The sequence below is a fragment of the Euprymna scolopes genome, chromosome 16 (genome assembly GCF_053919585.1).
Source record: "Euprymna scolopes isolate OS-2025 chromosome 16, ASM5391958v1, whole genome shotgun sequence".
NCBI classification, from domain to species: Eukaryota; Metazoa; Mollusca; class Cephalopoda; order Sepiida; family Sepiolidae; genus Euprymna; species Euprymna scolopes.
In genome coordinates this window covers 136,671,490-136,689,907 of record NC_136497.1, presented here as the reverse complement: position 1 = coordinate 136,689,907, position 18,418 = coordinate 136,671,490, and the positions used below count along the sequence as shown (strand labels likewise).

At 32.7% G+C, this 18,418-nt stretch overlaps 1 protein-coding gene across 1 annotated transcript in view; it reads left to right on the top strand.

Annotated features, from left to right (window-relative positions):
- The window catches only part of LOC145296117 (HEAT repeat-containing protein 1-like), a 139,487-nt gene that overhangs the window by 46,350 nt on the left and 74,719 nt on the right, over positions 1-18,418 (top strand). Inside the window, exons 16-22 of the mRNA XM_080142263.1 lie at positions 3,089-3,239; positions 4,060-4,196; positions 4,816-4,996; positions 9,822-10,000; positions 14,126-14,302; positions 15,596-15,838; positions 17,984-18,115. Of these exons, the coding sequence (XP_079998389.1) occupies positions 3,089-3,239; positions 4,060-4,196; positions 4,816-4,996; positions 9,822-10,000; positions 14,126-14,302; positions 15,596-15,838; positions 17,984-18,115 (1,200 nt within the window). The remainder of the gene's footprint in view (positions 1-3,088; positions 3,240-4,059; positions 4,197-4,815; positions 4,997-9,821; positions 10,001-14,125; positions 14,303-15,595; positions 15,839-17,983; positions 18,116-18,418) is intronic.

Sequence of the window (18,418 nt, the reverse complement as noted above, 5' to 3'; positions counted from 1 at the left end):
GTGGTTTTTTTTTTTTTTTTTTTTTCCACTGTAGGTGGTATACCATCTAATGTAGTAGATGGTATACCATCCACAGTTGAAAAAAAAAAAAAAAAGAAAGAAAAACATCAATCAGGTAAATAAAAAGATATTGAATTATTTATAACTAGCAGTTCCGCCTGGCTGTGCCCGGGCCCTATGTACTGTTATCTTAAGGTTATTTTCATATGTATATATTAAAAAGTGTGAATATGTAAAGTAATGCCTTTCTGTATATAGTCTTCCTTAACTACCATAGAGAAAAGACAGACAGTTTCACTTTTATAAATAGATAGATAGATTGGATGCAGTATATAGCAATGATTTAAAAAGTATTAAAAAAAAAAAGACTCCTGTGCCACCACCAAGAATCGAAACCAAAACGTTCAGCTCACGATTTATTTTGCCTCTGCCATAAATGACTGGGCTATGAAAACATGTTTACTGCAAGGCTAAAAATTAAAACATGAACCAATATCTACTACATTATGCATTCGTAATGCCAGCGTTCGACCCTCACCTGATAAATTTCATTTTTTTTAATTTTCACACTTTTGCACCGATTTTTCTGGGCTAAAACCCAAATATAAAGTTTTACATGGATTCAAATACCTTATATATGAAGTTTCATGTCTGTAGACCAAAAACTCTAGGAGGAGTTTGATAGGCAAAATTTGTTAAACAAAAATCTATACGTATACATAAATATATATGGAAACAATTTTGTGTTTACTATAAACTTTTTACACAAATATTATGCAAGTATAAATCATGTAGAATATCTGCATGAATATAATTACACGTAATAATTAACTAAAGATGATTATCCCATAAGAAAACCAAAGCAACTAATAGGGAATTAATTAAAATGAATGTTTAAAAGAATATGCAAATTAGCTAGATCTTTTGCTAGTGAATGCAATTCCACAAGCCATATATAATAAAATTGTATTTTCTTTTTAAATAAATAGAAAAGTGGGTTTTTAATATGAATACAAATATACACAAAAGAAAAACGAATTTATAGGAGTATAGATTTGTTTATTTATCTGCTTATGACTGTACGTTCCTGCATTTTGATCCTTCAAAAAAAAAAATTAAATTAAATGCTTTTTTAATGTTCCAAATTATTAAATTATTAAACACAGAAAATGAAACAAGAAATTTCTTCATTATTCTATTTTTTTCCATTTCGGCTGATGCCGTTTCCTCTTTTCATTTGAGAAGCTCAAGGCTATTAGGTTTTATATGAAGCATCTACACGACGGCTATGTTGGTTAGTATTCAAGCAATATTTAAGGCGTGTATCTTCTCAAGTTTAGATGTGCAAAATAAATTTTAACTCGAAATGTAACAAAAAAAACATTTTTAATGCCTACGGAGAATATATTTTTTTTTTTTTTGCAATTAACTCAATACTAAATTATATATAACAGCACAGGACCAATTTACATCTATGCAAACAATATATTTATTACTAGCAGGACCTGTTAACTGGCTGTGCCCAAATGTGTTATGCTAAGAGGAAAAGGGAAACACATTAGTCGCCTTCGAAATAACGCCTTTAAAACATATTGGGAGACGTGAATGACTTTGTGGACCAAATAAAATGAATACAAAAGTTTAGCACCGCTAAGATGATGACGATGCTCCTCTCTCTCTCTCTCTGTACTTGCTTAATCAAATAAAATGAGTTAAGTTTAGCATGGCTACAATGATGACGACACTTCTCTCTTTCTCTCTATCTCCGTGTATATTTACTTCCATAGTTGCTCGCTCGCTGTTCTATAAAACCTCCAAGTTCGTGCTTACATGCTTGTTTGTTTATGCAGAAAAAATGTGTAATAAGCATTAATATCGTAAGCAAAGTATAATATTTAGGAAAAAAGGAAAAAGAAAAACAATTGGTTTGTTTTAGGTCAAAATGATTGCATGTTTAAGGTCTAGCATGTTCGTTTATTTAAGATGAGTATTCCTGAATAAGTGATTTGTCGACTGGCAGCCAACAAGAATTGCTGGAACAGTATAAGAGAGAAATTATTATTTTTATAACTAGAAAAGGAAAGGTAATGGTTTGTGTATGAGTTTATGAGCCAGTTACGAAGGTATACAAGGCGGTATGTGTATATTAGTTCCCGGTGTTGACTGGTGGTGGTATGAGGACTTTAGATTTAGAGGGGAAAGTAGTAACTACTTTCTCTAAAGATGGGGAGATTGTGATGATGGTGTTCCTGGGATACAATGTAAGATTTTATTATAATGACTAAATATGTCTAAAAGTCATTCTACAGTTAAGAGAGTGGCTAATAGTGTAGACATAATACATTTGTATGTGGCATCTGTTGTTAAAACCTATGGTACTTTGGTCCAGAGGGGAATTTCTGCAATCAAAATATTATATATGGAGATGAACAATGGAAAAAGCATAAGAGCGTGTGTGTGTGTGTACACATGTGATTAGGCATAGTTCTGGAATGTTCTTTAATGTTGTTGTAAGATAATTCAGTTGTTCATTACAGTTCATTAATTTTTATGGTGAAATTAAGTTAGGTTTACCTCGAATATTGCATATGTGTACAGGCAGAAAATTATTCTTCGCGTGTGTGTAGTTTTTTGGAGTAACATGTATCGTACGTTGTCATGTCAAAGGGAAGAGAAAGAAGGAAAAAAAAACAAAGGAAAAGGTCAAAAGGAAGTGACCTAGATGCCTGTCATGTCAAAATGTCAAATCAACAGCGCAACGTAGTTGTGTGTTGCAAGTGTGTAGCTTGTTTTGTGTCTGCGTGTTCACGTCACACGATGTAGCAGTCGTAATAGTTGCCGTAAATGTATGAGATAGCAGGTGAATGTCTGGCATCCAATAAGATGCCTTATTCCTCGGCTAGAATAAAATGTTAAAAAAATATATTTATTGAGTTTTATGGATGTAGATTAGCCAAGGGGAGATAACTGAATTATTTTAACACCATGGATTCTTTTAATGTGAATGAAACAAAATTAATTCCATGTTTTCAAAAAAGTGAGAGAAAAATGTTTTTTTTTTTTTTTTTTTTTTTTTTTTTTTTTTCAGAACAATTCTGAAGTAAAGAAAATTAAAAACGAAAAAGAACTAACACCATTTGCAAAACGGTTTTCAACAGATAAACTCCGTAAACAGCATTGTGCAAAGTTTTTTGAAAATTGGATTTCTTCCATCAACATTATTGATCCTTTAAAAATTGGTAAGTTTTATTTATATTATTTTTTGGATTTTAATCAGAGGTAAATGTCCTCCTAGTCTAGCGATTCACCATGTCACTATTACAGCGGGAATTCCTCAAAGAAAGAAGTTTTCAGATTTTGTGTTGTTTTTCTGCTTTTCAGCATTCCTTTAGATTTACTAATACAAAAATTATTAGGGAACAATGAATGTAAACAATTTGTTTAACACAAGTTGTTATACTCAGACCTGGTAATGGGTTCATACCTTGTCCTATTATATTATAGCAAATGTTAAGACTTTTATTGTGGCGGGGGGGGGGATCAACAGATTCTGTTAAAAATGTCTTTCATGTGTTCTGTATTTTTACATAAATTGTGAAGAAATTATATATAAATTAAAAAGTTGTTTATAAATTATTAAAAAATTCAGAAATTTTACATAAATTGTGAAAAAATTGTTTATAATTTGTTCATAAATTATTAAGAAATTGTTCATCAATTGTTGATAAATTATTAAATTGTTCATAAATTAAGAAATTGTTCATAAATTATTAAGAAATTCAGAAATTGTAAATAAATTAAGAAATTCAGAAATTGTAAATAAATTCAGAAATTGTAAATAAATTCAGAAATTGTAAATAAATTCAGAAATTGTAAATAAATTAAGAAATTGTAAATAAATTCAGAAATTGTAAATAAATTCAGAAATTGTAAATAAATTATTAAGAAGTTAAAGTGTTCAGAAAATGTTAAGAAATTATTAAATCTTGCTGTAATGTATCATTATGAGAATTAAATAATTTTAAATTGAAATTTATGTTATTGTTTTGTCCATTTCAGGTGGGACATTTTGGGAATACCGAAACGATGGCAGCACTGAAGACACATGTATCCAATTCATTATTCATCTTTTTGGACTTCTGGTGACGAGTTCCTCCGAGTACAAAGAAATTGAAATGGTCAACATATTTCTTGGTGTAGGTTGTTGTTTTGTGCTGTTTGTTTTTCCTGGGGATCTGATCAGGTTTTAAACCAAAACATTGCATACAATCATCAGAAATAAAATATGTAAAAACAATATTTTTTAATAAGATATCAGAAATTAAATATCTTTTTGTATTATTTGTATCAAGTTTAAGTTTCTCCAAATTCATACTAGAATTGCCCACAGGAATAAAATACTTAGTAAAATTTGGTTCTAAGTAGCACTCTTCTGGAATTTGAAGATTTAATACTGAATGCTCGCGATACTCTGAATACAATTGTGAATTACTTATGCATGGCTGATAAAACAAGAACAAGCTGCCCCCATGGATTAAATAAAGGGTTCTGTTCAAAATTTTGTGTAGATTCCTAAGTTGACCAGATACATCTGAACAAGGTCAGAGGTTACATCAGATGAAAAATTGTGAGAATAGCATTCGGGATGAGAACGATAGTCTGAATAATCAATCCTCATCTCAAAAATTCAGGAACAGAATTTTTTTTTTTTTTTTTTTGTAAAAAAATTTCATTGAATGATAAAGAAAAAAGAATTTCTTGCCAGATTTTGTTAAATGCAATATTTTTTGTGACTTTGTTTTTTATTTATTCCAGAAAATGGTTCGGCAAGATGTCTTTGATAAATTTTTGTGTTTTCTCTGGACAAGTGACATCCAAGATCACACAGTCACAGTTATTAACCGACTTCAGTTGTCTGCTCTTAAGATGGGTTACATTTGGATAAAATCGGTGGCTCCCAATTATGTCCGGAAATGGATGTTGTCCCCAGTGCCCGGTTAGTATCTTACTTTACTCTGAAAAAAAAAATCAAATTTCAATGACGAGGCAAATTTTATATACTATAACATTAAGATCAACATAAATTCTTGGAACCAAACTAATGCGGTGATTGCAACAGATTAAAATGACTTGTAAACAAAAGATTTGGGATTAAGTTTTAAAGGTTGAAAATCTATAGAGAGAGAGAAAGAAGAGATAACTATAATATTTTTAAATGAATATTAACAATTTTTATGTTTACAGACACTAGTGTTTCATCCTTATGCAATCATCAGTGTAGGAAGTGATAATTAGTGCTGGTCCAAAAAATTCTAATCCAGTCACAAAACCACCTTTGATTTTGTAGGCTACCACATTTTTCTTTTTTTACACTTTTAAAGGTTAAAAAACTTCCAAGACTATATGTGTGTGTGTGTATATATATATATATATAAACTACAATAATAGTTTTAGAAAAAAAAAATGTATATATGTATGTGTGTGTGTATATATATATATATATATATATATATAAAATATGAAGGTTATTTTTTTTCTGTGATAAAAGCATTGTTTAAGTTTAAATTCAAAATGTAAGTTTAGTAAGCCGATTCAACGCAGATAAATTAAAAAAAAAAAAAAAATTGGCTTACTAAACTTACATTTTGAATTTAAACTCCAACAACTCTTTTCTCACAGAGAAAAAAAAAACTTCATAATACCTAGCACATATGAACACGCGTATCTCCTGGCTTGAACATTTTAAAAATCAGTTGTTTTTTTTTTTTTTTAGTGGCAAAAAAAAAAAGGAAAAGTTTATATCCTGAAGAAGGCGCGATGACATCACAAAGTTTGATTTATAAACAAACTAGTGGGGGGGGGGGGGTACCCAGCGTTGCTCGGGTGTTTGTAGGTGTGTGTATGGGGGGGGGTAATTAATAACCCTGATTAAATATTATAAAAAAGACAATGTAAAAAAAAAAAAAAAAATGTAAAAAAAATGGCATAAATAAACCTGTGTATGGGGAGGGGTAAACTAAAGAATAAGTTAAGTAATAAAAAAAAAAACGTTGCCCGGGTGTTTAAAGGTGTAAAAGAAAAAAAAGTTTTGGTCGGGAAGACGGATTGAACCTGGAAGCCTTGACGCGGAGGTGGAAACCAAAGCCAACTACTTAACCGTCTCAACCACGAGTGAGAGTAATTGATTAGAGTGTTAAGTTAAGGCTTATAAAGCTAGTAAAAGAGGTTTGATTGACAGGAAGACGCTGAATGAGGTTTTCACTTCGCAAAAGCCGAGAACACAACGTTTTAATTTAATTTCACTGTATTTATACTAAAATGCAGGACAAACAGGGGACAGAGCGAAATAGCGCGAATCTCATAAAAGTCGATGTAAATAAATCTAGAGACGACCCGCGTTCCCAAATCCTACATATTATGATATAGAACCTATATAAACAGTTTTAAGCAATAGTAACGATCCCGGGAGCGTGTGCGAAAGAAGCCTTTGCGAGACATACACGAAATGGTCACACACATTTTGCCTTTTATATATATAGAAGATAAATGTTTGTTTTTTAAAAAATATCTGCATTGAATTGATTTACTAAACTTACATTTTGAATACATATATATATATATATATATATATATATATATATATATATATATATATATATTTTTTTTAAACCGTAATCTACAGGCATGTTTCGAGTTAACTCTCATCAACGTAGCTCAACTGTTTCTAGGGATCGAACTTCAGACCATGTTTCCACAGTCCGATGCATAAACCGTTAGGCCACGAACCCTAGATGACTTTATTGTTTATTTTTATCGCTTATAAAGTTTTCAAACGATATATATATATATATATATATATATATATATATATATATATAATCTCAATGCCTCTGTTCAGTGTCAAAGGACAATGGATACCCCCATAAGGGTAGCTGTATGTGTAATTGTGAGAAAAGAGATATACACTCCTACTTTTATTTAATGGCAAGGAGAGGCCCAAAACTGACTGGAAACAATGCCAAGATAAGCGGAGAGCACATACAGCACCTGAAATTCCAAAATAGTTACACATTTTAGCACTAATCAGACTTGATGTTACTCCATAAATATAAATAAGATATATATATATATATATATATATATATATATATATATATATATATATATATATATATATATATATATATATATATCTTTCTTATTTATATTTATGTCTCGGCAGTAGACTGAAAAGCATATTTTATTTTTCTTTTATTAATATTATTGGAATTTTTTCTCCTTTTTTCCCTTGTACACATTTTTGTGAATTATTCCATGGATTTCTGCCTTTGGATTATTTTGGACCATCTTCCAATTACGGGTTTTCCTTGGATTTTACTTGTGCAAATGGAAATTCAATTAACTTTCTTGAAGTTATATATTTGGATTTTACCGTCACTGGATTATTTATCTTCCACCAGACTATCCATTCATGTGTAATCACCTTTTTCTTCACCATATTCCCTCTGTTTCACTTTTTTGTTATCAAGTATGATCTTTGACTCACTTGTTGTTTCATCTAATACTTTTGCATGCAAAATCCGATCCTGCATTTTGCTAATTCCTACCCTCTGATGAGCAGGAAAGTATTTCTTTGAAACTCCGCGGATTAAGGACTATCCACTTATCAAGTGTTTCCTTTTCAGATTAAATATGTTTTAAACTCTTTTTCAAAGTGTTTTTTAACATGTTTTATTAACTGTTTGCTTGTATTATAAGCTCTATCTCCTATTTGGTTTTATCGAGCTTTTACATCTGGCTGAGATAACTTTATAAATATTAATTCTTTAATATTTATATTATACTTTAATTTTTACCATCTTGGATCATTTTGATAAATTTAATTGTAATTTTTATTTTATATATATATATGTATATATATATACTAGCAAAAGACCCGTCGTTGACTGGGTTCAAAAACAGCCTACAGAAAATGGACTCTGATTTATGAAAGTACTAGCGAGGGGTGCCAGGGTGTTTTTCGGGGTATGTGAAAAAAACCCAAAAATGTGAAAAAAAAAACAGGTGCCCGTGAAAAAAAAACGAAGCCTTCACGACACGCAGTTGGAAAATAGTAAAGTGTTAAAAAAAACAGGTGAGCGTTTTTGATTGACGTGACGGCGATAGGTATTCAGCAGTCAGCCTTTTGTGCGGGACAGTTTTAAATGAGGTGAATAAATCGGTTTGTTTGTTTTTAAAAACCCACTCCCTGTTTATTAGGAGGAGCGAAATGAAAGCTACAGGCTGATATAACGAAGTCGACATTGAACAAACGTTACTTAGCTCTCTTGAGACAACTGGCTTTCGGCCTGTGATTAGAGTCGAGTTTCGCTTTTTGTTTATACCGAAAACCGAATGTAACGCGTGCTGATGCGGGAAATGTGGAATAATTAACGTTTGAAAGTCAATAAAATTAAATAGACAGGCTAGCTCCGTGGTTAAGTGCGAGATATTACAATTTATAGATGATATAAAAAGTTTTAAGAAGTTGTGAAGCGAGCGAGCGCTTCTCTGAAAGAAGCCTTTTGTGGACATCGAGGAAAAGCGTACATACATACATACATTTTCGCTTTTATATATATAGATGGTAGGTTATGAAAAGGAAGGGTTGTAAAGAGATAGCTTCGAATTTGGGGCTATCAAAACCAAAGCAAAATATGATGAAAGTAAAAATAAAATAGATAAACCCCATAATTTATTATACCATACCTGTTCACACTGAAACACTTATTACAATATTCTGTGGATCTATATTAAAAAACCTTATTAAACTTTGTGACATATTTCCATTCTATGGAGGTCAGACGCAAATGAACACCCCATAATTTTATTATACCATATTTCTTTAAACTGAAACATAATTATCAAAGTATACTTACAGATAGATATGAAAAGTCTTTATAAACGTTTGTGCCTATTTCCATTCTGTGGAGGCCAGGCACAAATGCAGACCCCACAATTTTATTATACCATCCCTATTTAAGTTAAAACATACTTATCAAAGTATTCTTATGTACATCTATATCAAAAACACCTGTAAACGTTTTGTTTTTTTTTAATTTTAAATTTTTTATTTCCATACTTTGTGGACCAGGCGCGAATGCAGACTCCACAATTTTAATGAACCACCGTTCTGCCAGGTCAAACATACCCATTCCTGTGTCTCGATACATCTTCTATCATTATATTGTAATCAGTTTTTTAAAATAGTCAACAATATAGGAGCCTATTCATGACCAGACACACACACACAGACATTCAGCTTTATATTATAGATATATATATATATATATACACACACACACACACACAGATATATTATACTAGTATACATTATAGTGAATTCGAGAAAGCAAGTTGATGCATTGATTGTAGGTGATCAAATGACTAACTAAATAGTTTCTAACGAATGATAAAAAATATAAAAATTAACTAAGTTTTATTATATAGTTTTAAAGGTTTAAAAACTTACATGACTATATATATATATATATATAAAATCTTTCTTGGTTTCTCCTTTTTAATTAGAATCGTATGTATTATACCTGAATATCACAATATTTCGGAGATATAACCCCTTTCTCAAGTGTTTCTATTTCTTTGTCAGGTGTATAGATTTTTTTTTTTCTTTTTTTTGCCGACTACGAGATTACTATTTTTAAGGATCCCAGAAAATCAAAGATTAAACGTGTAAATAAAATGTTAAATTTGTTCTTTGAATTTTTTTTCTCGCAATTTTTTATTTTTATCGTTCATTTTTTATTTTTATCGTTCATTTTCAGTGATGGTGAGCATGATCGTCGCCCTCGGCAGCGAAAAAAGTATGGTGAGGAAAGCCGCTGCCAGTTGCATGCCAGTTGTCTACCCACGTGGACATCGCAAAGAACTTCCTTATCATTATTTTCTCAAGAAACTTATCGACAATTTAGATCGGATCAAATCAGATCTAGACCTCCCTGTGGTAAGAATTCTTTTTTATTTTATGATACTATTGACGTTCCCTGCAAAAACGTGTTAGGAATTAAAAAAACGAGGAAAAACTTTTTGAAAAAAAAAAAAAAAAATGAAAATAAGTTTATCTGTAGAACAAAGGTTATAGGAAGTGAATGAGATTAGGAAAGACAATGCAGAGGAAGTTGTTCACCAAGGCACACAAAAGAAAGCTGAAGAGGGATTGTTAATCAATGTGTGGCAGTGATGGGGATAAAAGATTGGACAATAGAGGTTGATCTATTTAGAGTTAGTTTATGGAGTGCTAGTTTACGAACAGTCTTGGGTTCGCAACAATTGACAACAGTTTTACATAGCAGCTCAGAGGTTTTCCGAGAAAGATTAGAAAAATTTGAATCAAAGCCGGATGAGAAGAAAATCACTGGAGACTGACGTGACCAGATAGCAGAGGTTTGTGATTTCTTTTTCTTTGCTACGTGACTGTGTCACACCCACACCCAGTGCTTAATTGATTTACATCAAGTACTCGTACTGTTTTATCATAGAACAATCACGAAAGTGATCATCGGGTCACATTATTCCACGGTGGGTAGATTGTCCTTGTTCCATTAGTCATGATCAGATAGAAATGTTAACTATTTTCATGCTATTTTGTAACAATTTATGACAGTTAAGGAAAGTTTATGGACAGTCTTAAGTTTGCAAGAGTTAAGGCAAAATTATAAGAAAACAAAAAAAATAAGTTGTCAGTAGAAAAAAGGTTATAGGGATGGAGTTTAGTAGAAACACAATGGAGAGGAAGTTGTTTACCAAGGAACACAAAGGAAGCTGAAATAGGATTGTTAATCAATGTGTAGCAGTGATGGGGATAAATATCGGACAATACAGGTTAATGTTTAGAGTTTATCGATAGTTTAGAAGTGTCATTAAGTTTTTCTACAGTTGCGGACAGTTCGTAGCACAGATGGCCTTTGAGAGAGATTGGAGTTGATGCTGGGCAAGAGTCAAAGAAAATTGCTGGGGTTTGATACACCCAGACAGCAAGTGACTGACAATATTTAGGGTTCCTTTTTCTAAGCTACGTGACAGGAGATACATGGACATAGACACGTACACACGCAGATCAACTGGTTTACATTAAATACTTGTCTTCTATTGTTTTATCGTAGCGTGACAACGAAGGTGATCATCGTGTCATGATCTTTCATAAAATTTTTAAGTTTTTATCATTTTTAACTAGCAATGTTACCCGGCGTTGGCCAGGGCAAAAATGTAGCATAATTCGTTTAGAGAGAAGGGTAGAGATAGAAATTCTCTCTTTCTATATCCCCCTCACTCATTTTTCCTTTCTATCTACTAGTGATGGGATGATTCCAATACAATTCCCGATTCTGATTCTTTATAAATATCTAAATATTTTACTATAAAATTGTTATTTTATCCTGATTACTGTAAAAACGCATCTTAAATTTGCCTATATTTTTTGGTCTCCTGATTTATCGGAGAGGGACCTATGTTTTCAGTGGCGTCCGTGTTTTTCCTGAAATTTTACCAAAAATTGTATTTCATTACAGAGTAAAAGAATTTTTTTTTGTGAAAATTCCCGTTGCGTCCCTAGGGGCTCAAAAGAGGTAAAAAAATGCCCTAAAATGACACGTTTTGCCCTATAACTTTTGATCCATCCATTAGATTTTTCTAAAACATGTCCAAAATATGGAGCCCATTGTTCTTAATATAAATCCAATATGGATGACCCTGGCAAAATTCTGGTTTGCGTCCCCATTATAGTGCTAAAAATGCCTCTTTTTGTGGCTCTTTTTTCATATTTCTCAACAAAAACTTGATATGTCTGACTATATAGTGATTTTTCATGATAGTCAACTTAAATATACACGTGTTAAGTCCTGAAACAGCATCGTTTTCCATTTACACTCGGATTCGGCGTCCCCAGGGGCTTAAAAGAGGTCAAAAACGCCTCAAAATGGCCAAAAAATGACACTTTTTACCCTATAGCGTTTGATCCATCCATTAGATTTTCCTGAAACTGTGGCCAAAATGTGGAGGCCATTGTTCTTAATATTAATTTAGTATGGATGACCCTGGCAAAATTCTGGTTCGCATCCCCCTGGGACTTTTTGGTCTAAAAAACATGCCGCCTTGGAGTTCTTTTTTCATATTATTCAAAAACTTGATATGTATGCCTATATAGTAGTTTTCTATGGTGCTGAATTCAAATATACATGTCTTAAGGTGTGAAACTGCACCGTTTGTCCATTTTCACTGGGATTCGGCATTCCCAAGAGCTCAAAAGGGGTCACAAATGCCCCAAAATTGCAAAAAATGACATTTTTTATCTCATAACTTTTGCCCCATCCATTAGATTTTTCTGGAACTTAGCAAAAATGTGAAGGCAACGTTGACCCTTCACACTTCTTACACTCGTCATTTCTTCACTATTTTTTGTGGCATCATCTCACATGCAGCACCGTGGGGGGGGGGGGATTACACACGCGCGGCTTGTTCAAACATAAAAAGCACATTTGTGACGAAGTAATCTGGAGATTTTAGTCTTACCGGAAGTTTAAATCAATAAATATTTATTATTTTATTATTACTACAAGCAATTGAAGATGTTTTATAAAAACAAAATAAAATAAAATAGATAATTAAAGGAATCGGTTTTGGCATCGGAAAATAGGCTCAGATTTTCCCGATTCTGATACCCCAAAAAACACTGATTTTTCCGATTCTGAATAATCATCCCAACACTACTATCTAACCTCCACTCATTTTTCCACCCAGCCCAATCCTCTGCGGACATACATGCACACATACGCACAGACAACTTTCCTTTATATAAGAGATTCTTTGAGGAATGAGTCGAGATTTTCTTTTCAAATTATAAGATTGCTGAAAAAAACGCTCCCACCTGACGAAACCTGACCCAGTTGACTTCCAAAAGAATGAATAACTTTTAAAAAATTTTCATATTCATACAGGATAATGTTGATCAAGAATATACCAACTTTGTTTTGTAGATTTTGACGCTTAGCTAGACATGCAAACATACACACAGATGCAAACAACTGCCCTTTGTGTAACATGTTTTTGTTTTTCATGGAAATCGCTCCTGACAAGGCATGAAGCCACTTGATATAAGAAACTAAAAAAAATACTACTTTAAAGTCAAAAATAAGTTTTGATAGATTCTAACCTAGGAAAAAAGCAATTCTTCAATCTTTATTAGAAATATCACTTTTCAGAGTTGCATGCAACTGTGCTTAAATTTGCGTAATCATGCTCGTCTCACATTCAAATGGTTCTCGGTCCGCATATCACGGTTTCCTTACAGCAAGCACATGCAAACCGTGGCTGCTTATTTCTGTTTTTCCTCGTCATTACCACACAAGCACACACAATTGTGTAACAAAGTGGTGTGCTCTTGGTAACTTAGCACGTATGGAAATGTGTGAGAAATTCAGCAGCAGCTATAGGATAGCTGGCTAGTGAAAATATTAGCAGCAGCAGCCGTTAAAGAGAAATTTTTGAAATCAAGCGATTTTGTTAGATTTCACTAACTAAAAAAGAAAAGTTCAGTTACACCTGAGTTACTTCCCCTTTTTGTTTGCGCCACATGACACAAATGCATTTCAAAATATCGGACACATTTGTTCATTGTAACTTTCATTGAAAACTGTTTTTCATTAATTTTTTTTCTAGCTTATTGTTTTTCGTAATTTTTTGATATATTTATTACTGTAATATGACTCTTACAGAGGTACATTTTTTTGTTTTTTTTTAGTTCTAGGGGGTTCACTCTCCCAGTCTTTGTCATCTCTTTGAGAAGTGGTTAATTTATTGCTAATCGCCTGAAGCTCCCTTACTGGGGAATACTGACAGGGTTGGGCAGGTACTTCTTGCAGGTCAGAATGCCCTTCTTGGGGGAGTGGGGGTGGGGTGCTGACTTCTTGATCTCACTTTCTGACCCTGGTGTCTAAGTTCTGGCTGTGGGAGAGAACTAAAAACCTTCAATATTTCGAATTACACTCTTATGAAGTGAGAAGCACCAAGAATTTTTTTTTTATTTTCGTGTTTATGAAATAACGTTTCTTTTTTTTTTTTTTTTTTGTAACAGATCATCAGTCAGATAATGTTGAGTGAAGAATGTGACGATTCCGATACGGAAATGGGAAAAGACGGTCATTCCAGGAAACAAACAATAAAAGACATTTTTGATGTGATCATCTTGGAATCAACTCCATTTTATATCATCAATTCAACGCTTCATGCATTTAAAGATTTCAACAGCATCGTAAGTAGTTAACAACCTTTTTATCCAATCATTTTGAAGCACGATTGAGATGTGTGTTTTTACTTTCATTTTATCTTGCTTGTTTTTCTTTCTTTGTTTTTTTTCTGTTATGTGTTTTTTTATTGTCTTTTTTTTTTTTTTCTGAAATATAATTTCTATGTTTTTAAATATAATTTTGTAAATTACATTTAATTATTGCATTATTTGGTTATTTAGTAAATAAATTTTTTATAATAGTTTTTATAAAACTATTTTTTATTTTTAATCTGTATCAGGTCGCTTACATGGCAACCGAGAAGGCTGGCCTGCTTTTCCGACGGTTCGCTTCCAACTCCACCTTAGTCCCCACAAATCACTCCCTCACAGAGAGAAGCCGCAGTCATAGATCTGAAAATCATTCCTTCTCATGTCCATGATAGCATATATATATATATATATATATATATATATGAATGATGTCATTATTTTCTAGAGGTTAAATAACCAATGAAGTGTAATGAGGTTAATGCAAGAGTGCTCAATACCGAAGTAGAGCAGGGTATACTCTTTATTTATCAGTTCCTTATTATCCACGGCTTTTTATTTGTTATATTTGTCATTTGTTTTATTTGTCATCTCTATTAAGAGGGCAGTTTTAAAACTCCCTCTTAATAGAGGAGAGGCTCCTGTTCACAATCTTACAAGTGTGTTGGATGGCTTGAGAAGATAACACCATTTTTTTTTTTTTTTTTTTTTTTTTTTTCTCTCTAATATTTGGTCAGGGTTTAATTCAAGACCTCCCCCAAACACACCACCACCACTAGTTATAAATGTGAGGAAAATGAAGACTTAACAGCATTTTAATAATTAATCCCAAGTACATTGATTTGTTTGGTGTCTAATAATTGCATTGTTTTTTGTGTATCAATCTTTTCCCTCTCGTTTGCCAACATTCGCTGACTCTAGCGCTGTGTACCATGAATTACTTCTTTTCCATCCTCTCTTCTCATTCCGGCCGTCTCATCGTCTCACATTAGCGACTGCCTGGTGGACGAGCACAGTGGCTCATAAGTAAAAAAAAACAAAACAACACCAAACACTGATTCCATAGAAATCAGTTTGGTGTGTGTGACACCATTGTGGGGAATGACCCCGTTATCAGATCTTTAGATCTTTTTTTATTCCATAACGGATACGTACAATATCAACTTTTTTTGATATTTTCATTTTTTAATGTCTTGACTAAACTGTACAAGTACCAACATTTTTGTTGTTGTTTAAGTTAAAAGGTGAACCTTTATCTTTGTTTTCTAGGAATTGATTATGCAGTTAACTCCCTTGTTGGATCGTTTGTTTAACTTGGCCGAGATGGATGCTCTGACGAAGAGTCAAGTGCAGGCCTTGGGTTATTTGTTCTCGCGTTATGACACAGAGATTGCCTGCCATTTGACAGTTGGCCATCATTGCATGTCGTTGCTATGTAAAGCGTTGCAAATCAACAAATCTGGATCGTCAAACCCTCAGGAGACACCAGTCCAAGAAATGGCGATCAAACAGGTGAGGAATTGTGGTGCAAGTCCAGAGTTCAACCTAAAAAATAAAAAATACAGAAAAATTTTTATGACGTATGTACCCATCACAAAACAAAAATGTCATATTCCAAAAATTATGTAAATTGATCAAGTATTTTTTTTTTTTCATATAAAAAATCATTTAAGAGTTTTAGCAATTTTATAGTATATAATAGACTATATATGGCTAATTTTAAAATCTTGATAGTTCGAATTGAGTTATCTCCCTTATTATAAATGGCGGATCAAAACACTAAATCTTGCTGCCTCAGAAGATTTGATTTCTTAGTTAAAAAAACAAACTGCAAACACTTGTACCCCCTTGATGTAAATACTCCCGAAAAACCCGACAAGCAGCTAAATCCCACCCCTTCACAGTAGAGATCCCTAGATGTAAGGGAGCCTTCTACTCCAGTAGTTTCTTCCCCAGAACCGCTAGACTTTGCAATTCCCTTCCGGGTTCCTGCTTCCCCAACTGTACTGACATGCAGAAGTTCAAGTGTAACGTGAATCGATATCTTGCTGCTCAACATAGCACCCCTGTAGCTTATGTCCCTTGTAGTAGCCCCCTACATCAAAGTGGCAATGTGCCTTGTTTGGGGTGAAAATGTATTAAAAAAAAAAAAAAAAAAAAAACCTACTTGATCAATTTATGATTTTTGGAAAGTGACATTTTTATTCTATGATGAGTATGTACATTTCTGTATTGTTGTTTTTAATTAGGTTAAATTCAGTACATGCACCGAAATTGTTTATATTGGTGTTTAGGACGATTAATCGGAATCAGGAATTGGAAAAATCAGAACTTTTTGAGGTATTGGAATCGTAAAAATTGTTGCCTATTTTCTCCTGCACGATTCTTATTGTTTTTATTTATTTAAAACTTGGGTGCTTGTCCAGAATTCTACCTATATTAAAACGCAAAAGTAAAGAAAATTCTGAGAATGGATGCAAAATCCGACAAAATTGATTTTTACTTTTAATTGCATGATAATTTTCCTGAGAATTTTTATGTACAAACCAATAATGTTGGCCTTTTGGACAAGATTAAAGTGTAGTATCTGTTCTTCAGATGCTGCACTTCCATTTCTTCTTCTCTTTCGGTGGAGGAGAAATCCTTCACAACTGAGACAATTTTTTATTTTTGTACCTTTTCTCGACGTTAAAAAACGACCCTGGTGTCTAACTCTGTCCCGTGGGGAGGCATTGTAAATAGGTACCATTAATAACTAAAAATGATTTCATAAACTAAAATGCTTCAATAAAAATCCCTCATTTGGCCCTAGAACAACCCTGTAGTGATCGATGGAGTGACGAACACAAACAAACGATAACATAGTGTAAGATAATAAACATTGTTCTGAAAATACAACTAAAGAAAAAAACCAACAAAAACCAGATTCTAGAACTATTTGTGGTCCCCCAACAAAAGGTGGACCTGTAAATTCACTCTTGTCCATTTGTCCATCCGCACTTTTCTCAATAACTACGCCTGGAATTTTTTAAAATTTAGCACAAACGTTAAACATGATATAAGTAAAAAAGTAACAAAACAAATTTTCCAGGAACACTCCGGCTGCCCCCCCCCCCCCCCCCAGGGGTGCCTTTCTGGTTAAAATGGCTAAAATTTACACTTTTGTGCTTATTAAAAAATTTGATACCTTGGATTTTTATAAAACTTTCTGAAAAGTTGTAACTAACTAATTTCTATATAATTTTGTTTGTCTATACTTCGCAATAACTCTTGGGTGTGCTCCAGGGGTTCTTTTATGGCTAATAAAAACACTCCATTTTGGGGGACTATTTTACCATATTTTGGGAATATTTTCTCATATTTGTCTAAAGTTTTCTGTGTATTTCTATTTAGCAGTTTTGCATCGTGCTGAACTCAAATTTAAATATGTTAAAACCTGGGGACTTTTGGAGGCTAAATGGGGGGAGGGGGGGCAAATGTTGAACTTAGTCATTTTTTTTTATGCCTCGTTCACTGTACACTCACGTGGGACTATGCATGCTTCACTTGTTAATTTTCTTTTCAATACTTACATTCAGTATCACTACTAAAACCTTCTAAACTAATTACTTATGCTTATTGGTGTATTTTGTTTTAAAACTTGAAACTTTTTCACAGATTACCAAAGAGTTTTATATGAATTTGCCAAATGATGAGAGCAAAAAGAAGATCCTTTCTTGTCTGTTCAACGCCTGGGTGAAAGCAACAACAATGAACATCCCGGAGCTGGTCAGAAAAAGTCTGAAGCACGTAAGTGACAAAGGATGACTTGGCATTTCTTATTTTTGTTGCCTTCGTTCATTTTAGAAAACGATTTCCTTTTGATGCTGGAAGTTCTCCTTTGTTTAACAGATTTATTTTTTGTTTTTTACTGAAAAAAAAAAAATTAATTTTTATCAGATAGTTTCCTGTCTTTTTTTTCTTCCCTGCCCATTTTTCTCCAGTTGTAAACTCTAGTTGTCGCATTTCTATTCACTTTTCGGTATTTATACAGAATACAGACTGCATTTTCATCGGCATATTCTGGACACGTTAAGTAAACTGCCGGAAAGT